The 25,256-nt window shown below is 43.6% G+C and overlaps 1 protein-coding gene across 1 annotated transcript; it reads right to left on the bottom strand.

Moving 5' to 3' along the window:
- Positions 1-45: 45 nt before the first annotated feature.
- Positions 46-24,233, bottom strand: LOC104509821 (sphingomyelin phosphodiesterase 3-like; the record flags this gene model as incomplete). The annotated part of the gene is made up of 7 exons (XM_010151885.1): positions 22,899-24,233; positions 10,641-10,716; positions 3,897-4,052; positions 2,947-3,178; positions 1,533-1,596; positions 962-1,133; positions 46-113 (listed from the first exon to the last, which is right to left on the bottom strand). Coding segments are annotated over exons 1-7 (2,103 nt in total), but the record flags the coding sequence as incomplete, so codon positions are not given.
- Between the last annotated feature and the right edge of the window lie 1,023 nt (positions 24,234-25,256).

Below are 25,256 nucleotides of genomic sequence, written 5' to 3'. Positions count from 1 at the left end.
TTTTTTAAGGAACTGTCTAAAGCATGGGGGAGGATTAGGAATTACATACTTCTGTAGGTTATCTGGAGTGCACACTTCTTCATCATATAATCCTTCAGGATCCAACAAGGTACCTGTGAACAGAAAGGGAGATGTGACTGTCCCAGCATACCTCCTGCGGTTTGCCTCTCGGGAAACTTCGGGGGCAGGGAGTGTGAAGACAGCATCCATGTGGGAAGAGGGGATCGCTCTGACTGAGAGCACTTGGTGGTCACTCCTCTACCTACACCTCCCTACTGCCTGCCACTGTTCAGAACACTGCCTCTGCCCTTCCAGTTTCTCAGCCCCAGTGTGTCTCGGTGTTTTCTTTCTCTGCTACAACAGAGTAAAATCACATTGTTAAACAGTTCCACATTCTTGCCTTCAGTATCTTCACAGTTACCATTTCTCTACCCCTAAAGAAAGTCTAATTCCTGATCTAAAACGTCACCAGGTTCAGCTGAGTTTCACCAGGTATGAGTATCTTGGGAGTTCCATGCTGTCTTAAAAGGTGAACCCTCCAAGTGAACTGCTTTGTGACATCCTCACAATGTATTTAGAACAGCAAATGGAACATTCTAATCAAAAGCTGTGGCTTTCACTGCATGCAAGAAGTACAGAAGCAATAATTTGGCTTTTTTTTTTTTCTTCCCCTCCTCCCAGAGCAATCTAGAGATCATTTTCAAACAGTAAGTGTAGGAAGGCATTCAGGTAGCTCGATGCGTAAGTTCTAGAATGTGGACTGAAGGTTGAGATCTCTGGTACTTAATTATAATTCACCAAGATGCTGTTAAGATTTATAAATTACATGTTACAGAACTACCCCTTGTAAATACTTGGTCTCACCAAATTCTTACTGCCAGTTAACTGAACAACCTGCTGCTTACTGATGTCCTGAGTGACAGACAAACGTTCACACAGCGGTAGCTAGAGGATGGCTCACCGATTGCCCATGGTTTATCCTCCCCAGGACCAATTCGACATGGGTCTTTGTAGTGTGTAAACAGAGAATGCTGTTGCTCCAGTAAGAGCAAACCCAAGAAAAGGCACATCAGCTGCGTGTGGTAAACCTGGGTTCTGCCACAACAGGAAAGGCAAGTCCTCCTTCCTGCTCCCTACACATGTAGGGTGGAGTTGAACCAGTTCAGGGATATTATCTAAAGCGTTCAAGTAAGTCTAAACAGAATCGGCATGACCCAAGAGAGATGAAAATCTTTGTTGTGATTGATTTGAAACTCTGGCACTGACAGGTCACAGCTGATGAGACAAACTTAACCCATCTGACTGGAAGGCTTTTTATCTTGCGCTGAAGGGGTTAAAAGCATAAGACTCTTACGCAAGTCAGCCCAAAGCAACCTGACAGTAAGAAACTTTCTAACAATGTTCCTACTGAGTGTGAATTCGCTGTATGAACACTCATAATGGGCCGTAAACCTGGAGGGGAAAACTGAGCTCAGAAACTTTGTCATAAGCATAAGGTCGCTCATGGACCTGGAGATCCTGGGAAACTGTACTGTCAGTATATCTCGGAACGGAAGCTTGGTATTCACGGAAACATTAATTACTCCCCTTATCAGCCTGTGGAGTGGGAAAGTACAGAATCGTACACAGAATTACAGGAAACGGAGTATGTTTTAAAAAAATAAATCTGAAAATGTAAATTCTCTGTGATGCTACCAAACATCCCTAAAACAATGAGTAATGTAAAAATGGAGAAGAAAGCTTTAAAACACTGCATTAATCCTGCTTAGTGTTTAGGAAAGGAAGCAATCTAAAAATAAAAAGTGAAATGGCCAGCTTAATTTTAGTTTCCAGGCTGAGTGAATTTTAAGGGGAGTGAGATGTAAATAAGCTGCAGAGATAGCAAAAATAAAAGTGTTTTTTTATAACCTACTTTTCAATCCTCTTTAGTAGTGGTTGCAATAATTACAACTATTATTTGCCAAAGCAAATAGTTGTGAGCCATCTTTTTAAAACAAAGGTAAAACCAGCAGCAGTCATACCCTGCCCTCCTCGTGCAAGGTCTTGGGGAGACTGCCACAACCTCTCAGGTGGAGAACACGGACCGTCTGTTCTGCCTTGCAGCTTCACTCCGTGTCCCTCTCCCCTCACGCTGCACAGCGCCGCTCACACTCCCGTCGCGCTCTGGCTGGCTCACTCTCCCCTTTGGTGTGCAGCAGATTGCTTCCTGCCTTAATGGCCATCTCTGCCTCCAGGCCACTCCATCCATCCAACAGCCGCGCAAGTCAGGCGGTCCAATCGCAGCAGATGCGTCTGTTTGCATCTCCCAGCTTCCGTCTCCATCGGGACTGCTGCAAGTGCCGCTGCAGCCTGTCTCTGTAGCAGCCTGTCTGTGTAGCAGCCTGCCTAGCTGAAGCCCTCTTCCTTCCTCCCTCAAAGCTCCCTACTGCTGCTGCTATGTATTTTATCCTAGTGTTTGGCTGACTGCAGTATTCTGTAGCCATTAGCGTTACTGTTCACCTCCACAGGGCATAATGATTCTTCTACCAGTCAGAGCACTGGACATCACCTCCTCTGAGCACTGGGAGTTCCCTTTGCATCCTACAGTTGTGACCGATGTATTTTTGTGTATAAGCCAAACAAATGACAGAAGGGCTGTGGTTTGGGTTGATGTCTTTTATGCCCAATTAAATGTTTCTCCAGCTTCGCTAAAAGCTCCCGTTACAGGTGTCTCGTTACAGGTCACAAGATCAGAGAATACCAGTTATTCTGGGGATCAGACAATGTTTGCTTTTTGTTTCTGACAATTGTTTGTGGGATGGTTTATGCTCTCAGCCTCAGTTACCTTGGTGTCTTATGAAAACCACAGAACTGACACTCAACGCTGTTCGCAAAGTCACCTGCTAATCCCCAACAAACCCTGGTCTGAACAGCTGACTCACTCTGAATGCTGCCACCTGAGCTCACCTGGGCACCGCGCATCTTGCTGGCGACTCAGCACAGAGGGAATCCCTCTGAGGAACCCCCTCTGTACCTGCCTTGCACTCTCCGTATCTCAGTACCTCAGGTTTGGCCCAGTCAGGCAATAGGCCTTTGCCCGTCAGCCCTGTGGGAGGCTGGGGACTGGGTCTGTCTGCCAGCTCCAGGCCAGCAGAGCGATTGCCGTAACGCCAGCGAGCAGCTCCACTGCATGCCTGAGCTGCTCCGAGCAGGCCGAGAGGACACGCAAACACAATGCTCTGCGCTCCGCCTTGGCAATTTAGCTGGTAACGGAGCGTGATGTTTGTGTTTGGAAAAGGCTACCAACTCTCTGAACTCGCCAACCATTAATTACGGGTTTGTGGAGTTCTTTTTCTAGTACTCTCCACATCCAAATACAGAAAACAAACTCCAACTGAACATACATTGAAACACGCCAGAAGTATACAACATCAGTCAATTTTTTCCATGACTGATTCAGCGATGTTTAGTTCTCTCTGCAGCATTAATCTCCTATGCCTATATATGCACTATCAAATTATTGTAACTGCATTAATTTACTACTTTTTCTCCACAAAAATCCCATAACATGTACGTCTTTCATTAGTAACTAAATTTCTAAGGCAGTAGGTGTCTGCTTAATTCAGGAAAGCTGAACCACTGGATCTGTCCTCATTACTGCTACTGCAAGTCACAAATTATTGCCCTTTGTGCCTTAAAAATCATTATGCTTAGTAACTTGGCAGCGCGTACGTGCGGGCTGCTCTCCTTGGCTCACTTCAAGGCTTGTACCTATCTCAGACGTAGCTGTAGCAATTAAGTCTTTCCTTGCAAAAGCCAGTCACAACTTGGTATACGGCTGTAACCCACAGGGATCAAGAACATTCCTGTTCCTTTCTGAACAGGTAGACACCAGGAAAAGGAAAACCTTGACTTACCAGAGGAGCAGTTATCGAAGTTGAGATCTCCACAGATTACGTCAAAAGCCACCAGCTCCTCTGGATTGGCTGTACTGGAGGAGGAGGTAGATTTTCTGAATTCAGACAGCCAATCTTGAAGCATGTCCAGTTGCTCACATCGAACAGTAGTGTCTCCTGCAGCAACCAACCAACCAAAACAAGACACAGGACCTCCTTTTAGCACCTTACTCAGTCACATATTAGTTGCTCAGCCACTGCGAGACATCTTGAGACAAAGGGTGCAAGATGAACGGTGTGGCTGATCGTTTATTCAGCACACAGTGCTTAGCCCGTTGTGAAGTTCACTTGGAGTCACACTTCTTGATGATTAAAATACCTCCTCCTGGAATCAATCATAGTAGGCATGTCTGGAGAAGGAAGACAGGGCATGTGTGCTGCAGCCAGCCAGTCAGAATAGTGACGTCGCTAGCTCCAGGAGGAGGATGATCTGATGCACTACATCTGTAATCACTACATCTGGACAGCATATTCTGGGGTAAACCACTTGATCTTTCTTTGCTTTGCTATCTAATTTTGAATAATGAAAAACTTAACCGTGAAGTGTTACTAGTAAATACACATGGTAAATCCAACTTACTCCTACTGTCGCAGTCCCGCCCAGGAAGGGTTCTGCTTGTCGACAAGGCGGAATGCTTACACTGGAAGCATTTCTTTGTATTTTTAAGGAAGATGTAGATACAGGTTTAGGTAGGCAGTACTTGGGAAATAAAGAACCAGACCCTTTCACCAGCTGAGGGAAGTTGCACTGAGCTGCATGTGTCGAGGATGTGCCCTCAATTTATAGGAGCGACACAAAAGGGTTGAGAGTGCTTGCTAAATGCTTTTGTTCGTGAAACCATCTGACACACAAAGCAGCTCTGATTTCGGTAACTAACCACACTGGATGTCAAGCACGTGAGGTGACATGAAGTCTAAGCAAAGATTAATTACTGGCTCTCTTAAAATGAGTGCAGCAAAAGCACTTGGAGTAGACTCGTCTTTTCAGAGTGATAATTCCAACAGCAAATAACATCATTTTTTTCTTACACTGGTGTTATTCCCAACAAATCTTTACCAGTTGGGCTGTAGTATAAAAGCAGGTACAAGTGCTTCCTGGATCTGTTCCCTAACCTACAGTTTCTAGTTACTTGTACCCCAGGTTCACGCAGTGCCCGAATCACACAGCTTGACACAAATCTGGGGAAGGCCCCTGGGCTCCAACAGCAGACAAAAGCCCTACAGTGAAGATGCAGCTAGATAAAAGCACAAGAAATAGGTCACGTGGAACAAACACAGCCCGGAGCAGGTGACACGACCCACAAAAGGTGTGCGTGACTGACACACACATTCCGCTGAACTGCAGATACAGGCAAACTTACAGATTCACAGAAGGCACAAGCTTGAAAGGGGCCTCTGCAGATCATCTAGTGCAGCCCCTCTGCTCAAGCAGCGTCACCTACAGCAGGTTGCTCAGGACCATGGCCACTCAGGCTTTGCGTATCTCCATGGATGGAGACTCCTCCACCACTAGGTAACCTGTCCCAGCACGTAGTCACCCCTGCAATAAAAACTGCCTTCCTTTGTTTAAACGGCTCTTCTTGCCTTTCGGTTTGTGCCCATAGCCTCTCGTCCTGCCACTGGGCCCTGCTGAGGGGAGTTTGCCTCCATCCGCTTACACCCTCCCATCAGGTACTTACACACTTTGATAAGACCCTTCCTGAGCCCTCTCCTCCTGAAGCTGAACAGCCACAGCTTTCATTCCTGGAGAAGCTTATTCAAGTCCATGACTGTCCTCCTTTTGCAGCAGCTGAATCTTTCTAGCCCATCTCTCCTCCTTAAGCCGATACTTTCTTTTGGCCTGCCTTTGTTTCCTCACAATATACCTTTTGAGCATGGTGCTTGTGGATGAGAAAGCAATAACATTGATTCCCACAAAGTCCTGGTTGTAGAAATTCCTCAACTGTCCAAGACTGGCTTTTGCATCCCTGAACTGTCAAGGCTTTTTTTGCATTTTCCATGAATTGTTCACCTAGCATGGCTTCACTAGGATAACACGGCCATTAGCACATGGGCATAAAACTCAGGCAGCGACATCTCACAGACCAGCGTGAAGAGTGCTGCAAACCCACTTAACCGAAACATACAAAGGTAAAATTCCCCAAAAGAGGAAACTCTTGAGAAAAACAAAAGACAGGCAAAAACATTTCAGGAGGCTGTTGTGCAAGGTGTCTGGTAATGGGCATCGCTGTGATGAAAAAGCATTCACTACACCGTGACATAGGACTCCCTCGGTGCGCATGCCGAGCCTCTGAGCAGCACTGCGCGCCACACAACCTCGGGGCTCTACAGAAAAACAGTAGTCGTGGAACTCTAGAAACAGACAACTTTAATTTCTTCTCAGAAAACGTGTGGAACTTGGGGTAGTCCGGCAGCTCTGATTATCCCCACTAGAGGTCACAGAAGTAGCTGCACTTCAGTACACCACGAGGCGGGTGTGCAGCGGGAGCTACATTTCCATGACAAAAGGTGGGATCCTCTAATGCGACTTGAATACAACTTTGCTGAGATTAATATTAAACTAACAGTATCTCGCGTGCTGCTGCTGCACAGCAGGTGCTGCGCGTATCTGAGTGCGGGCGTTGCTAGGGAGACTCAGGCTTAGCAGCTCTCAGTGATCCATAGCTTTGGAGATGAGGGTAACCGAACTCATCAGGCACCTGAGCAGAGGAGGAGCTAAACCTGAATCCAGAGCGGCCAGGGGAGCAGACATTTCTGCAATTGCTGCTGAAATGAAATAGCATCAGTAAATATTAACAGAAGGGAACTAGGCAGTAACTCAACACTAACAGTCAACTCCTCCCAGCCCTCAGCCCTAATTAAATGTTCAGTTAGAATCAGACTGCCACCAGTGATTAACCAGAGAACAGAGTTTTGTACTAATTGCTCTACACTCTTTTCTTCAGTAACTGGCCTGGAAAAATGCAAATAATTGTGGTGTTGTGACTGGTCTCTGCAGTCAGCATTTCCGAATTCTGCAAGTTCCCTTCAGCTTCAAGTTCTGTAGAAGGATGGACAGGTAGTGGGGGCGATCTCACCCTGCATAAATAAATGCTTCACCTTTGCTCACTGTGGAGAGATATATAATCCCTTGCCCTTTCCGTGCACTTCGAGAGTGCTTCGGTGAAGTTCTGGCTGTAATCAGAACTGCAGGCAGGTTCCATACATTGAGGAAGGGTGTTTTGGCCTACTCTGAAAGATGTTAGGAGGAGCACCGTGGAGGATGAACCAAGCAGCTGACAGGCCTAGGAATTAGAAGATCCAGTGGAGGTTTTTAAAAGCAGAGTCCTCAGCACTGAAGGCGCTATGGGGTATATTGGCAGGGAAACTAGGGAAGATGAGCAAAAAAAGCTTGTGAAGTGTAGGTTGCAAAGCCTAGTCAAAAGGAAAACCTGTTTGCAGGTCACATCCAAAGGCTTCAGCTTAGCCATGAGGCAGGCTGTCCCACCCCCCTCACTGGGCGACATTAAGCAGAGCCCCACACTTGTGACGTCCTTAATCAGGGATAGGCTGAGAAAGGAAATAAAGCAAAATAAACCCCAAACCACACAAAATACCCAAACCAAACCAAAACCCTACTTCTTTTCTTCTGCTGCGTTACTTTTCAGCTGGGTCAGGTCCCCAGTCAGGCGCAACAGAGCCCACGGAGCTGCGTTCGCAGCACTGAGCAGCAGGGGCAAGGGCACGCTGCCGTGGCGCAGACATGCCAGCTTTGCTCTCTCACCCACACATATGGAACCGCTGCCTGAGGGTGCTCAGCACTCAAGTTCCTCCTGCTGGCACAGTCAGAATTCCAGACACTGAGGGATCTCTCTCAGTCATGATCCAAGTCTGCTTAAGCTGTGTGTAGGCTTGTGGAACCTGAAACAGGTGCTAGAGAAGCATGAGTGGCCAGTACCTGTACTACTAATGATTAAATTCACACTAAATACACAACAGGAACGTGAACGAGGTTATTCGATAGCGTCCAGGGTGCTACATCATCTGGACCTGGGCTGGAATAGCTCGAGGCTCACCCCGTTTTGATGGCTCGGTGGGGTGACTGAAGGCATGACTCAAAGGGACTTGCAGGGTGGGTGGACCCTGGCAGCAAAACCAGTCCAGAACATTAATCACTGACTAATTGAAAGACATAAAAGAACCATTTAAACATCACAGCCTCTTGGAAAATAATTACATTCAAGTCCCATTAAAGGATCCCTTCATTTGCCACTGAAATGCAGCCATTTCCACACTGGCAGTGAAGTGCTGCTCCATAGCACCATTCAGTACCAGGCAGAGAATTGAGAGGAGCAGCTACACCTAATTCTGAAGTTGTACTACAAAGGGGAATGTCAGGTCTGAAAAAAACCAGCCATTGCTCCGCACAGAGCTGAGCCAGGACAACTCTTGAAAAAAGCATTAGTAGTTCACCCCTGGCTGTAAGCAGTTGGATCCCTTCACTTTATACTCCTGTGCGTATCAGAACTGTCAAGCGTAAGTTTATGTATCCTCGAAGGGAAGCCAGATTGCACTCAGCCATGTAGGACAAGATGATTTAAATGGCTAACCTTTCAAACAGTGCTTGCTTTCACAGATACCACATCTTTGCACTGCTGAACTGGTTTGTTGGATAATTTTTTAAGTGTGTGAAATGTTATGAATCAGATGATAGAAATCAGGAAGCACAGCTCTGCCAAACGTATGAACTTCAGTTTTCCACTTCATTACATAAACTAATACGATATATCAAAGGACAGTTAGAGCCTTAAATCACTGTCTGCTCTATTTGAGTGTAGTTTGAACCAGATAAGCCTAAAAATACAAAGCAAGAACAGAAGCAGGAAAATGAGAGGTGGTGTTTTACCCTTGAAGAAGCTTTAGGCTGACTTTGAAACTGGAAAATTACTTCCCCATTTTTCTTTCTCCCCACCTCTTTTAATATTTTAGGATGTGGTTATCAAAGACTAACCGAGAGTACATGACTAGGTAGTAAAAAGCAACGGGACTGAAAAAGGAGGTTTTTAACCCAAACAGCAACAAATCTCAGCTCCACAACAGCAATCTCACAGTGTATTACCATAATTCCAGAGTTAAAAATAGAAAACCAGAGGACGTTACACTGTTAAAGCGTAGCTGAAAAATGCACAAGTCTTCTTTGGAAATATCCAGTCTCGCTAATGTACTCTGGGGACTGACAGTTTTGTTCCCAAGTCTGTCTCTGCAAGTGACGCACTGACAAAGTAGAACGAGCGGCAGCGGCCTGACCGGTCAACCCAGACACGCTGTGGCGCGTAGGTTCAAAGTTCTGCCACTGGTAACACGTTACTGCCTCGCCTCCGTCTGCGGCATGCATGCTCTCTAGGGCAGCGTAGGAGGGCTGTGTCGTGCTCTCCCCTCTCGGGAGCTCAAGAACTGCAATTGCATCAAGTAAAACTAAGGATAGCCACTCCTCTGGCTAAATTCAATTCTGATCTTACACAAAGCAAAGGCTTGTAGATTTGGCCTTTATTTTACTACTACACCTACTCTAAGTGTAGAACTGACAGTTTTGATGCAAAAGGCAGGAGAGATACATGGACAATTTCCCACAGACATGTCCAGGAATTCACGTATTTGTCAGTTTTACCTGAGGAGTGTTCAGACGGACAGCTAAAACAGAGAAGCAGCTTCATTTCAAAATGTATGGATCACAACACTAAAAATGGAGTAAAACCACCCGAAGTTCGTAACTTCTCTTCCCCTTGCTTTCTGGACTTGGGTTGTAAAATGCAGGTCAGGCCGCCCGTCTCCCTCAGCCTTGTTCTGAATGTTGACATTAAAAGGAGGGCTAAGCGTTGAGATACTAGCTTAAAGAATGTCGTAAAAGCTCCTGAGATGGTTGAGGAGGAACAGGCTGCACCACAATCTGACTGAGCTACATGAAATTCCTGTCTGGTTACAGGAAGCCATGGAGTTAGTGTATCTCACAGGCAGAGAAATCTGCTATTAAAGGACTTCTTTTTAAAGATAACGCAGTGAAAATTCCAACATCAGCCTTCCACGCCCTGCTAAGAGCTTCTGCATTTTAGTTATCTTCAATGACCTTAGAAAACACTGGTTTGTGAAACGAGGGTCACAGAGCATGCGCTGTCAGGCTGTAGTGCGCCTAATGACAGAATGGCTTTTAAACATGACCCAGACAATTTTTCAATGCGTGCATTAGCTCGCTAGGCATTTATGTATGAAGTTTGTAGGTAAAAAACAGAGAATTTGAGCTTATTCCAGCTGCTGATTTCTGACAGAAAAACTGTCCCAACTTGTATCTTCTGATAACCCCCTCATTATGTATAAAAATATTTTAGTTTACAAGCAGATACTCAACAGTGTGGGTTGTTGAGTGCTGTTGAGAATGATGATAGTCATGCATTTGCTAAAATAACAGTATTTGGGTAAGAGGGAGCAAAGAGAAAACAAAGGTCTCAAGGGATGTTTTTTGTTTTGTCTCCTATAATACTTAATTATTCCGAGACTGAAAACGTGAAGGCTTGGGGATATGCTTGCCTACCCTTCTTTCTTCGCTGTCCCACTGCTCATGCACACTGCACTGGCAGAGTACTGGAGGAGCAGCGTGTGCTGCCTTTGCCCAAGAACGTCCCCACAGGCCTAGAAATGGGGAAGAACCACGACAGCAAATTAGGACAGTACCTGCAATAGCTTGCAAGTGAGTGCAGGAAATGTATCCCACAATTCTTTGGTCCTGAGGTGTACTTCCCACTTGCACCTGGAAGGGAAGGAAGAAATAAGAAGGCGATTAACGGAAGAGCTCATACCACTCCACTTCCAACCCCGCAGTGCAGCCTTTGCACACTGTATTGGCCCTTTTCACCACTCTTCCCACCTAGCGCCGCTTGAAAACACACACACACAAAACCACCAGAGACACGCTGGGGCTTACTGGGGTCCCGCTTGTGCCAGCACACTGACACAATCCTGCTTTTGACCACATTTCTTCCACTCCACAGCAAATTTGGGATTTTGATAGTTCTTTCACATTCTTCTACAAAGGTATTGGGGATTTCTACAATTTTGATAGTTCTTTCACATTCTTCTACAAAGGTATTGGGGATTTCTACTGTGTCTCAGCAAAGTGTTTACATTCTTCAGCTCACAGCAGCAGCCCCCATCTCTGTCAAACAAACGGAAACACGTGTGCCCCTGTTCTCCTAGCCCCTGTAGAGCAGCCTGCTCTACACACAGAAGAGGCCCGGCTTCCAGGGAAGTTGGAGTGTAGTATAACCCCTCATCACTATCCTATGCTACAGTCCTTTAAAAATGTATTTGACGACACACTGGAAATTAGAATCAAGGTCTGGTTTAGGTTTTCAACCCTGTGGAAGGTTTTGGCAGTTCAGGATCTAGCTGCAAATCAAAATTCCCAATCTGAGGGATTCTTGATTTGAGGATCAAGATTTGGATTGAGGCAAGAAACTAGTTTGAGCGTACGGTTTTCCTGTTGACAGTTAACGTGGCAACACTGCACGGACTACTAAAGAAAATGCCTACAGAGGCAGGTTGTACCCAGGGCTCAGCAAACCAACCCACAGCAAACAAACCCTCTCCTTCACAAGGCAAGGCTCAGGCTTCATCTGACACCTCCAAACAACAGGCAGAGCTCCATTTCATCCAGGCACAATTCTGTCAGCTTGGTTGGTTTTCTTGTTTTTCACCTTTCCAAGAACCATCTGATTCATGTTGTAACTGGAAAGTCAGCTTTGCAGTAAGTGAATTTAGGAGTCATTTGTACTCAACAATGCCTTGTTACCTTTCACTTTCCGTTACAGCTAGAAGAGTTTGTAATAAACAACTTGCCTTACTCTGTCCTCAGCCTGTTCAGTCCTCTTTCAGACAGTTTTCAGATGAGTACTGATGGAGATCTGATCGCTGTTCCCATACAGTTAACCTAGTCCAGGGAGGGTGAAGGCAGGGGAAGGCAAGGGACGTACATACAGTCCCTGCTGGATCTACCCGAGCAGAGGATTCTGCTGAACTCAGACGGTAGCAGAGTCTCAGAGGACATGCCGTTCTGCTGGACGGCTCCTGGGGACTGCTGCAGAGGCTTCACTGCACAGACCTCTTTGTTCCTCCCTCAGGCTGCCTTGGTCTGAACTACCACAATGTCCCAGGTGAATTAAAAGGAGCGTTCTCTCCCTTTTTTTATGCAATGTATGTCATTCCAATAAGAAAGTGGGAAACCATTAGTTTATATGCTCTCCTGTCTAGGGCAGGCAGGTGTGTGAATTGCAGATGTCAAACTTAGTAACTCAAAATCAGATTTTCTCTTCAGTGATGAAAACTATATAAAAGTCTCTGCTAGTTCACAAAGTTGCAGTGTCTCTTGCTGCAGAGAGTGTTACACATCTCCCAATGCCATGTACTGTAACCACACTGAAAATACTGCATCTAAGGTTTTCTGCTTTAGAGCAAGAGTGTGCTGCTTATAATCCTTATTGACTAAAGCAGGTGGAATAATTTTCAGTGTCTCTGTCCAAAAAGCATAGAAGATTTAAGTCTAAAAGCTGAATATCTAATAATAAATTATAGTCAGTTGAGAAAAAGAAGTCCACTCAAATTGGCTTTAGAATTTCCTGCGTAGCCCTAATGGAGAGCCTGACAAGGTCTCGTACTCATCAACCAGTGTATGCATCGCATCCCACTCATCTCCCTTAATCGTAAAGAAATGTGTCGTAGCGTCCCCGTGTGCACAGACCTACCCTGAATGGACTTGGGAGCTTTCCGAGGATGACACGAAATGCCGGTGAAGACAGCCTGACTGCCGCTATCCGCAGGTGGGCGAGCGCAGCAGATGCCCCTCGGTGCTGCCACCGCTGGGCACTGTGCCCCAGGGCTCTGCGCTTGCTAGGAACGATGGCTGCTCTGCACACACCCGGAGGGGAAAAGGAAAGGGGCTTCCATAAACACTCTGCTCACTTAAAAAAAAAAACCAAGAAAAGCTCAGGAAGCAAGAGCTGAAGACATTAACATAATTAGAATTTCCTTGGGAAGTGTCAGCATGGAAGTACATCCAAGGCAGCTCGTCTCCCAGATTTCACATTTCCTATGATTTTTTGGGATTTTTTTTGAGCAGCATCAAGCAGAATAATTTTGGGTATAGTCATAATGGTGACAAATATTTGTGACAACTACAAGGGAGAGAAAATAAATATCCTTGCAGCCTCCTAAGTCAATTCCCAGCTACCGCAGAAGCACCAGTATATTGAATATGGTCAGAAATAGAACAGAAGGAAAATCTGGTCAGTCAGTCTAACTGGGTATTTCACAGATGGACCAGGACTATGGGATGTGTAGACAGGAAAATTACTTGACCCCTGGAATACTACAAGCCCTGTAATTCTGCATAAAAGCACTCCTTTATGTGGCCAAATACTGCAGCTACTTTTAGACTGTTCCATTTTCAAGGGTAAATTACATTGTGGTGACTCGGCCTGAGCAGCCACGTGGCGGCCCTGCAGGAAGACAACACTGAGCCTTCATTTCAGCCTGCAGCGTGGCAGAGGTTTCACCTCCACCAATCCAAGTCAGCACCTCACAAATACATTTTATGCTGCTGAATACAGAAGAAACTTCTTAGTTCACATTTACAAAGAAAATATATTTAAGCAAATAAGCCAGAGTGGCTCCTTCACCCTAAGCCTGACCTAAGTTCACCTCAACTGTTCTAGCGCTGCATCGGTAAGACACCCATTGAAATACCCTTCTATGGGGAACTTCAGACATGGCTTTCTGAAAATCATCGTGACGTCTTAGTTGTGTCCTGGACCACTCGTCTGTGTCTGTGGAAATTTATAGGAAGGTACTATCTAAATATATTTGTCAGTTCCCAATGTTTTAAAATAACATAATTATTACAAGAGGAGAAAGTTGTATGTGATATCCTGTTAAAACTCTGACATTACCTAGATGTAAAATTAAAATTGAGAGAACATACTAGTGGTTTAATAAAATGTCCCAATTATATAATTTTGACAGAAACACATATTTTTCACTGTTATGCTGAAATATGCAAAACATACTCCAATTCTCAGTACTTTTGCAAAAGTTAAGTAATCAAACTAGGCAAACATCTGGAAGCACGAAGCAAGTCCTGATTCCTGTTACACCACTGAACATTACATTTTGTTAGCTGTTGGGGTGGGGGGGAGCTCATTACAGATGAGAGAGGCGCTTTTTTCTGTAAAGGGGAAAGCCTCCTAAGGAGGTATTTGGAATTCAAAATGCCAGTTCCTACTGCTACATATTTACATTTTCCCCTGCCTGTAAATTAAATAAACAAATGCAAAATTGATAGCTCTGAATTTTTACTTTAAGTCAGAGTACTGACTGTGTCAAGTCCACAGAAATACCTGACATCAATACCTTTTCTTGAAAGATGCCAACTCCATGCCACAGCACATTAACACAATCTGTTGGAAACTACGCTGATACTGTGCCGTACTATGCAAAATTGTGCCTATTCCTGTAACTGTATCAAAAACGTGTCCTGTATGGACTAGGGAGTAGTATGTCCTCCAATCAGACTGGTGTCAGATAATAAACAACGCTTATGAAAGACATCAAGCCAACGGCAGAAAGATTCTTGTTGACAAAAAATAAAATGTAATGAGTAGCAACAGTTGAAATCTCAGAGCTGGAGCGAAGGCAATGCCCTTAAATTCAATAGCTTTACTTGCTACCTTGGGAATTTTGTAAGCTAGCTGGAAAATCTTGCACAGCTCATATTTACCATACTCCAGTATATCAACTACACAAAGCTGCTAACATGACAAATATCTTGTCTTTAACAGTTTATATTTACACCCATCTGTCCCAGCAGCGCAAACCAGTTCCATTACATCGGCATGTCAAGAAAAGCATCAACAGGTACTTAAACAAAAACCAGGGAAACACTACCTAAGTACCAGAGGTATGTCAATACCAGCTTCAAACACACCATTGCTGTGTTAGTAAAGCAGCTACTTGAAAGGAAGTGTTCTTTAATGCTTGAGACTTGGGCCGTGCCATTCATGAAAAATCCCACTTGACTGAACAACCAAATCAGATTCTCAAACCCTGACCAATAAAGCATAGACAAACAGAAAAGGGTTGTTACAAGGGGAATTTAACCTTTAGTGACATTTTCTAGAAATTTCACCTTGCCAGGAGGTAGCCATTCAAAATAACCCTAAATAGACAGTTTAGTAAAAGTATACCCACTGACATGAAGGGTTTATGTACATCCAAGTCCGAGCACGTGCCTTTGCCTCTTCCCTCACGGGAAGCAAATCCAGGTGTGCAAACCAGAAGAGAGCTAAAATTTTGGCGTGCTCTTGGAAAAAGCTCCACACAGTTTACCACCCCACAATCGGCCAATAAACCTGGAGCTGGGAAGGTAAATAATCTGAATGCAACTTTAAGGGAGATGGGATGCTGCACAGAATAGCTCTACTTTCAGCCACTGCAGTTAATCACATCTTGGACTGTGAATGAGCAAAACCATTAATTTCTTCAGCTTACGTGACCGTGAAGGTGTCAGTTTTACCACTGGAATAAATGTGAACCGTAGTACTGATTCCTGCATTATTCTTGGAAGAGGGCATGTGTCCAAAGCATACAGTTCTACGGCAAACAGATTTATGGTCATGATAAGAACCAAGCTAATGATGTTCATATTAAGAAAAACTAGCCCAGCTGAAACACACACCTGCATGCTCTGTGGGAAAAGCCTCTCTCCTTAAAAACAGAAGCATGAACTGCGTCACTTAAGAATCATAGAATCATAGAATGGTTAGGATTGGAAGGGACCTTAAAGATCATCCAGTTCCAACCCCCCTGCCATGGGCAGGGACACCTTCCACTAGACCAGGTTGCTCAAAGCCTCATCCAGCCTGGCCTTGAAGACATCCAGGGATGGGGCATCCACAGCTTCTCTGGGCAACCTGTTCCAGTGCCTCACCACCCTCTCCATGAAGAATTTCTTCCTGATATCTAACCGAAACCTCCCTGTTTTCAATTTGTACCCGTTACCCCTTGTCCTATCACTACAGGTTCTTGTAAAAAGTCCTCTCCCAGCACCCTTGTAGGCCCCCTTCAGGTACTAGAAGGTGCAATAAGGTCTCCCGGAAGCCTTCTCTTCTCCAGGCTGAACAAGCCCAATTCTTGCAGCCGAACATCATCTGAGTAGGGGCCTCGAGTCACTGTTTGCCTTAGAAATAAAACACCCCAGAGAAGAGGAGCAGGGCACAGAAGCAGACTCTACAGCAGATGTGCAGTGACTTACTCCCACAGAAACACTCCTCTTACCAGACGCAGCCAGCATTGTTTATGTTCAAGGGAAGCTCCAGTAAAAGGACAGGAGCGTGCGGAATTACTGAAGAAGCAACCGCGTATGCACAAGTACCAATACTCGAGGTTCAGCCCGCTGGGGGGTTTGATGCTCCAAGATGCACTGGGAACAGTACGGAGCTTGTACCTCCCTATTTCAGCTGCTAGGAGAATATCACTACAGACACCCATTGAAATCGTAACGGGCAGACAACAGAGTGAGGAAGAGAAAAGAAAGAAATGGCAAATGCAGTTTCTCCCTTCCAGTACAACTTTTACATCATCTCCCAAACTGTATCAATCTCTCCTGGACACTTTTTTCCATTTTAGCAGTTTTCCAAGACAAACGGGAGAGTCGGCACCAAGAAAGTAACAGCAATAGCCAGTCAAACTGTATGCCCAAGTCCTCAATCCTCTACTGTTTAGAAAAGGTGCCAAGGAAAACTTGCAGCTGCTCACACTGACAATTCAAACATTCCTGTCCTACAGCAATGACTTAGATTAGCAGGAACTTCCAAGAAAGATGTACTTTATTCCTGTACTTTGTGTTCTTCCTAGTAGTTTTTGGTTAGCTTAGACACTGCATAAAAATATCTATCTTTAGTACTTTGACAGCTCTGCCTTTTGCCTTCAGGGACATGTGGCAGCTTCTGCAGAAGACACATTAGTTAAATTACTAATTTATTATTACAAATATATTATTTAAGCATATTAAATAAATTAAAGAAGTTTAAAATGTTACAGAGGAGAACTCAAAATTCTGTTTGGTGCTCTGCAATTCTTGCTAGCCACATTTGCAGCTGATGATTTCAGATTCCTATTTTTCCCCCACCAACCACGTGAGAGCAATGACTGCTCCATGAACTCAAAGAATCAGTTATCTGGCAAAGCTTTGCTACGCTGATGCGTGAGGGGAAATGGCTGCAAACTGGTGCCATGAATGGAAGGGCTCTTCCTCTTCTGGAGAGGACAAAGCCTACAGCTCACATTCTGTCAAACCTGTGTTTCGTTCTGCACAAGAGTTTGAATTTGTCCCCATTAACGAAGGAGAAAGACTGTAATTAATAACATTAACTATATCACAGTGAAGGAACACCGTACAGTGCCACAATAGGGTCTTTCTTCTTTTTTTTTTTTTTTTTAAACTCGGGCAGGTGACTGGCCTCTGTCCAATTCCAGCATTAACATTTTACAGCAGAGCCTGAACATGTGGGAAATGTTTAGGTTACCCTCCAGACTTAAATGGCACAGCTTAGGAGTTATCTAAACAAATTCATGAAGAGCACTAGACATTTCTTTTATACATCTTGGGATAATGGCAGATACTGGACAGCTGATCAAGGCTAAGATCATCTAACCACTGGAAACTCTGGACGATCTTTTACTGAGGTCATAAAACAGCCATCCCCCCTTTCTGTGTAATCCGTAGGTAACAATGCTTCTCCTCAGAACATTGTGCAGCTGTGGAGCAGAATTTGCCCTTCAGTCTCGGCCACAACAGACCAAGTTGGTGCAGGGCGGTACAGACATCTTAAATCACCCCAGCAAAACGTATCCGCACCAGTTCTATCAAAAAGGAGACTCACAGAGGTTAATTCAGGAACCCTCATTTTATCACACCGGGCAGGCACCTCCAGAGTAGTGAAGAGTAAAAACTGTGCTTCAAAGCAGTTTTGCAGTCAGAGCTACTGCTCCTTCCACCATCTGTTACCACCGTATCAGCTCTTTGAAAACAAGTTTAGCTGTGCACACACAGCAAAGGTTGCTAGGTTTCCTTTAAGCTATGAATAATAACATGTTCTCTGCACAATTACTGTACTTCCTCAGAACAGCAATAATTTTCAGAGAATCTGAAAAGTAAATCTGTTAATAAGCTTAGGAATTAATTAAACACAAGCCCTTTCAGAAATTTAGCAAAAACTACAAGACATTTTTTTTTTATTCCTTTTGATTTTGTTAGAACACTATTAGCTATTCAGACTACCCACATCAGACTGCGGTTTTACTTTTGCTCTGTGTTCGCATACTGTGTTTTAAGCAGGAATTCTTATTTTTTTTCCTAAAACTCCCTCTCTTGGCAGATGCCAAAAAGAAGATTTCCTACCAAGAATGGTAGGAAAAACAGCCTTCTATGCAAAGTATTCCTCTCTCTCCCAGTCTCAGGCAAACCACTGCGAAACCTCTCCTCAGCAGCCAGTTTGAGAACGGTACCCCTTTGAGTCACCTCCCTACCCCAAGTATGCATTTACAAGTCTTGTATTGCTCAGACTTACAGTGCAGTTCCAGCTATTACAAATCAAGGACAAGAGAGTGGCAAAATATGTCAGCAGAAGTGACAGGTTTTATTAGTTTGACATCCGTGGAAAAATATGGACAAGATCTCCGATTCAGTAATGCATCAGGTCAAATTAAGGATGGTTTCTGGTTTTATTACATGACTGTCCAAAACTTCTGCAGCAACCCTGAAAGATAGGCTACACACTAGCCCTTCTTCCAGCTAAAGATGAATGCTGGCATTTTGAAACCTCCTAGTGAACTACAAACAGGTGATGCATTACACAATGTCTGCTCAGCGCTCACTGCTACGTTTTAAACTTGATTTGCCTGCAAAATCATCATCCAGTTTCTCAAAGTGACATGTATTTTAAAACTCCCTTTAATTTCATCCAGACCACTGTGAATCAAAATTACGTACGTGTCAAGCCAGCAGCTGCCGAGTAACCGAGCGCACTGCAATCTGCGTCGCGTTACACCAGCTAGCTTTTTAGCTGGAATCACCGGCACAGGCCAGCATCTGTGTCAGTCCCACTTCCCTCCTCTCTCTGCAGCAGAGCAGCAGGAAGAGACAATTGGAGTTATAAAACCTACAAAGCAGGCTCCAGGGTTCTTTTCTTAGGCATTTTAAATTAATGTGAAATGCAGTGCTAGAAGAGAGAGTCACGGCAGAGTCTCCCAAGGGCCCAGACTGTCAAAGTATGAAAATGGATTGCCTGATTTATGTATTTGCTAACTTCTCCACTGAGTCTTTAGCAGCAACTAGGAACAGCTGTTTAACACTTCAGACATGAACCTGTCACTTAGGTGCAAGTGACATTTCCCCCTTCTGATAGGGTATTTTTTCTGTGACTGCGTCCCTCTTAGATCCCAGTGAGACCCTCAGACTGGAGATGGAAACACTGCTAGAGTTTGAAGAGATCACAGTTATGCTGAAAATGGGCTTTACGCTACAGCTACTCATGACTATGTCGTCCTCTGGCCTTCATGGAGGCTGAGCTGGAAAGCATCAGCCTATCCAGATGGAAAAAACAGTCTGTCCTCAGTCAGGCAAAGACCAGCAGCAGCACCTTTAGTGGCAGACATCTTTAGGAAGTGAACAGACCAAGACTAGCAAAATTCCTGTGCACAGGTCTCCGACAGCTGTTAAGCAGTGTGAAGTCAGTAGCATGAAACAGTGCTAAAGCCTCTGTGATTTACTTCCAACTTCTTTCCTCGGTTGTGACACCTCACAAATCACTTTACCTTCCTGTGCTTTAGTTTCTCCTTCCATTAGAGCAGATACTGACCCTTCTTTATTAAGCACTCTGAGACATATGAATGAAAAGCAGTACGTAAGAGCTGATTGTTGTTACAGCTACTAATAATAACCCTTGAGCTGGGTAAGTCTCTCGGGCAAAATAATTCTGCGTGACTAAGCAAATCTCACAAATCCTTCCAAATCTCCACCTGAACTTTACAATCTAGATGGTGAAGGCATGGCAGGGAAGATGGGGACAATGGAAAATCATTTCCTCTTCACTGAAAACAACCTATTCCAAAAGGGAAAAAGGTGTGAAACACTTGTAGCTTGGCAGTAGGGAACTTTTTGTAACCCAACTCTCCAAAAAGAGGTTTGCCTTTTTGTTCAAAATAATTCAACTTGCATTAAATTTTTAGTTCTGAGACCTTTAATTTATGTCCTTAACAGCTGTATTTGTCGTAAGGAGACAAACTGTACTCATTAAATGAGAACCAGGTTCTTTCTCTGAACATTCTTACGAATTTGGATATTGGGTCTTTCCTGAGGTTTAGAAGGATTTAAACAAAGGCTTCATCCTCCCAGTAAGTGGAAACATGAAGTGATTTAATCCATATTTTCAAAATATGCAAGTCTTCACCCCTCACTCACTTTCCATGACTTCTTTTTTTTAACCAACACAGAGAGCAATTGTTCCTTTGCTCAGAGACGGAAGCTGTGTGAGGGAAACAGTCTTCCTAAGTACACTTCCAGACCAAAACTCAGCTGATGTCTTTTCTGCTTCAGAAATGAGAACACCATGCCTGCTACAGGACTTGGGAACTTAACACAAGGACAGAGACATAACTCCATGCCACTACTGAACGAGAAGCATCCAGGAGACACTTGTTCTGCAACAACCACCTTTGAAACCACACAGAGATAAATTCTAATGTAGGACTGGATTGTATTACATACCTACAAAATACTGGAAGAGCCAGTAAAAGAAGTATCTAAAAGCAGCAATCTATGCCGGCCATTGTGAATGGCTGAGTACTGGCTGGAATGACACCTTCCAACCACAGTTACATCGTCTCTGCTACCTTGCTGCTATCCCAGTGTAAGGCCTCAAGGCTTCTGAAGTGAACGGGTCCATTCTCACTGACTACAAACCAGGCTTTTACTTACTGTAGCTTTTGTCTTCAGAGTCCACACACACTCAGTTGCTGATTTAGCACTACATCAAGAAAAACAACCTTCAAACCTACTTTGTTTCAAAGCTGAAATTAAATAATCATTCCTACTTTTTTTTTTTTTTTGGTCGAAGAAAGAACTGAGCAGTGATCAGTTAATGTACAATTAGGACAGAAAGTCATTTCATATCAGGATAGACTTAATTCAGAATGAAAACTCTTTTAGGTATGAAGTAGAGTATGTCAGAATGTCACAGACATGAGAAAAAAAATGGTCTTCTAGCTAGGCCAGAATTCTGGCATATTTAAAAGAATGTAGTCATCTTTGAATCTTCCTAATAATTGGTCCCTATTCCCTGCTCAACTGTAACATTATTTAACACTTGAATCCATAATTAAGTTCATCATCCCAGTGGAATTTTGAAAAGAGGCTTAATTTTCTGCAAGAGAACTGGAGACATTGTGGCCTGCCTGCAGGGCAGCAAATCAGTGACTCAGCAATGGGCAGCTGAAAGCAGATTGGTTTTAATCTCTTAATCCCCAATACGCATATGCTGAAGGGCAGTCTTTGTGACCCTAGTAATAGTTAGACTGCACAACAGGTATGTTCGTTTTTTGCATGCAGCACTTTATGATGAAAAAAAAATATTTAGCTGATTATAAACATGTAAGAGTAGAGTATAGAAAGCTCAGACCAATTTTGTGAAGCATCTGTTCAGATATGGACAGGCTTTTGGTTATGTCAAATGTTTATGAAATACCGGACTACCACCAGGCTGCAAATTCTAATATTTGCTTTTTTTATGCAAGCCACAATACCAAAAGTTTTTGCTTTGTTTACAAATTAGAAACAGTGGGTACAAAAAATCCCACTGATCCTTATTAACAATACATCTTCTTAATGGCTATTAATGGCTTTCGTTGAGGACACGTGAGCATATGCACCAGTAAGTACATACAGTTTGAGCACCTGATGTATTTGCTAGCATTAGGAAAGAAGTTTGGGTTTTAATTAGTGAAACCCATTCCAAACTCTGTCAAAATTACAAAATCTGAAATCCGGGATCCTAAGAGATTTTCAGATCTGTCTAGGTGTAGGTCTACAGATTTGGATCTCTGCACCAAGTTTTGGTTCTTGATTAATCACAAATTAGAAGAGCTCGCTTACCAGTTTATGAAGAGCACACCCAGATTGTCCCAAGGATTAAGCACAAAGAGTCACCACTACTCTTGGAAAAGCAAATCACTGCACGCAGACCTCTATTTCTGCTTTTCAAGATTTACAGAAGTATAACCCCAGGCTTCCCGTTCTCACTACTACTAGGTAATTTAAGTAAACTGTGTTAATGAAGTGAAAACCCTCTGTGCTCCCCAGTGTCCCAGACATTTTTTTTGTTTACCTTTCTTTGTATCTCTCTGTCATGGTTTAACACCACGAGAATTCTTTTGCAACCACGAGAGAGATACAGCCATACATTTTTCAGTTTTATTCTACTGGCATTTAGACTTCTGATTCCCACATGAACACACAACGCGCATAGGCTGGTTTCCAACAGCAATGCTTATTTTACTGTACTCATGTTATGAAGCTTCGGGTTTGTGCATTTTATTAAGAGATTTCTGTAAAAAAGAACCTAGTATTACATGAAAACTACTTCAAATTTTGACACCTGAAGTTATACTCGGGTTCTACCTCCTGAAGTCCCTCATTATTTCATGCACATCCATCACTTAAACATAGCATCTAGGCCACAAAACCTACATATAGATTATATCACGTTTTCTAGAACTGAGTATTTCCTCTTGGAACTCTAACAGAAATGATGGAGAGAAAATAACAAAACTTAGTAACTTGTCACTGCACAGAGTCGATATTTACAGCTTCAAAAAGGCTCTTACCTTGAGAAACAAGGCTCCCTTGGAAGCCAAGGAGTCCGTTCCTCTTCCATTGGGGTAACAGTGATAGGCAGCATCCATGACAGGATAGCGGCTGGCAAAAAGTAGACCACTGTTCACAAACTTAAAGCTACAGCAGCCATGGCAACTATAGACCCCAACATCATAGACAATGTATTCAAAATAGTGATGAAGCTGCTCTTTCAATTTCTCTGCAGCTCTTTTGTCAAACACTTCCTGCAAACACAGAAAGTCCAGGTTGGCAGGGAAGAAAGCAGAGATCTCATGATCAAAGGTCTCATCTGTATGCTTCTTTTTCCGCACTGAAGTCTTCTTCATGATTGAAGCTTTGTAGAGGAGCTTGTTGTTGACAGTGCTTTGGTCCACCGTACCGTCTCCAACGCGAACTTTAACTAAGGACTCTCGCGAGGCGGAGTAGCTGTCTAAACTCCCAGAATCTCCTTCCTTCTGTTTGTGGTTAGGTGTTTTTGAGATCTCTGCATCACCTTCCAGTGAGGGCTCTGCTGGGCCACTGGCATGAGCCTGGCCATTAACGGTGTCTGTTTCTGTGTCTGACATGTGGGCATTCTCCTCTCCATTTATGCGGACAATGCAAGTGTTTTCTTCTCCTTCATTTGGCTCTGCAGCTCCACCTTTATCTTCTCTATCCTCACCGTTGTTTGAGCCAGAATTGTCTCCTTTATACTCCATTGATGTTGTCCTTTTGATGCCAGCATTAACAGTATGATTAGTGTTATCTCCACCCTGGGGGGAGACCAAGCTGCTAAAACTTGCTGCACTGATGGATGTGTTGGTAGGAGAATCTATATATATTTTGATCTGTGGTCTGCTTGCCCCATTTCGGATTCTCCGGCCAATCTCTTTAGCCCTAGCCTGTGTATTGAACACATTATTAAATCTTGCCAGAGAATCTGGCAACAGGCAAACATTGGCACTGCCAAAGCAGAAGCTTTTCCCATTCCCTGCAGCCTTCCATTCAGTGAGCAGTGTGGCTCCATTGGCATGGTTCTTGTCTTCCAGCCTGGAGTAGATATATGGCCTTCGGGCTGACTGGAGCGGGGACCACAGCAAGAAGCCAATCAGAGCGAAAGGAAGAGAGGCTACCAACAGTGCCAGGTAGATGGGAGTGGTAATAATGATGCAGAGTGCATGAAAATAGCAAGGATCATCTGCTCTTTGACGTTTTTCATAGGTGGTTGGAACAAAAGAGCCCACAAGCCTATCTGCTAACCAGTAACATGGGAAAATCAGGCCCCAGGAAAAAGAATGCAGAACTGACAGAAAGCTGTTGGGAAATGGGGAAGTGTATAAAACCATTGCAACGTAATTATGACAACACTTCAGGGCCTACTACATGATGTCACTGTGTCAAGCATCCATAAGAACACTGTGAGAGGGGCTGGGGGAGAAGGTCCAATCAGGAGTTTGTTTTTTTCCAGTGTCAGTAACAAAACTTTAAGAGCACCATTTCACTGTGTTGGAGTAAAAATGAAACAAGGCCACTGTTTTCGTCTGGCTTTTTGGCATCTGTTTTTGTCAAAGGATGTCATTGTTCACTGGAGGCTGCCATAATGAAACAATCGAGGCCAAAAGGAAATCTGTAAAACAAAAGAGACAAAACATACATAATTATTAAAAGTTTAAAGCAGTTTTTCTCGTACCAATTTTACCCTTACAGTTTAAATTATTTCCCTTTTTTTGTTTAATTTAGCATTTTTGACAACTCTGTTAAAGACTATGAATCTAGGGCAGCTCCAACAACAAGGGACTGATATTTCTGCAAGTCAAACCAGCACAATGACCATGTAATGCACACAACCAACGTCACCAGGGAACACATTTCTGTTAAGAGCTTTAGGCCTTACATTAAGAAAGATAGTGTGGAGTTTCTTTTATTTTATAATCCATTCACACTCACATCACACACACACAGCTATCTCTAAGCTGCTCTAGAAGGCTATTATTACATCCAGTATTAGATCACTGAAGATAAATTCGCTTAAATTGTCTAAGTCCTTAAAAAGAAAAAAAAAAAAAAAGGTGATGTGATGGAGCTACAATGGCAAAGGCACCTTGTATTCAAGAGAAGTAAACATTTGTTTGCTATAAAATATTGTTTGCTTTGCTGCACTTTAAACAAAAAATGGATTGATTTAAACCAGTTGAAGTATTTTTAAAATTATATTTGAAAAAGTGTTCAGTGTTAGGAAAAGTATTTTAAATTTTTAATGTACAGTTCATTAAAAATAGTAAGTCAAACTGATTTGCTTTAATATTTAGGTATTTAATACTAATTATTTATTTCAAGCTGCTGTTCAATTTCATTCAGCTACAGCCCAC

This window comes from Eurypyga helias, unplaced genomic scaffold (genome assembly GCF_000690775.1).
Source record: "Eurypyga helias isolate BGI_N326 unplaced genomic scaffold, ASM69077v1 scaffold16745, whole genome shotgun sequence".
Classification (NCBI taxonomy): domain Eukaryota; kingdom Metazoa; phylum Chordata; class Aves; order Eurypygiformes; family Eurypygidae; genus Eurypyga; species Eurypyga helias.
This window is presented reverse-complemented; position numbering and strand designations above follow the sequence as displayed.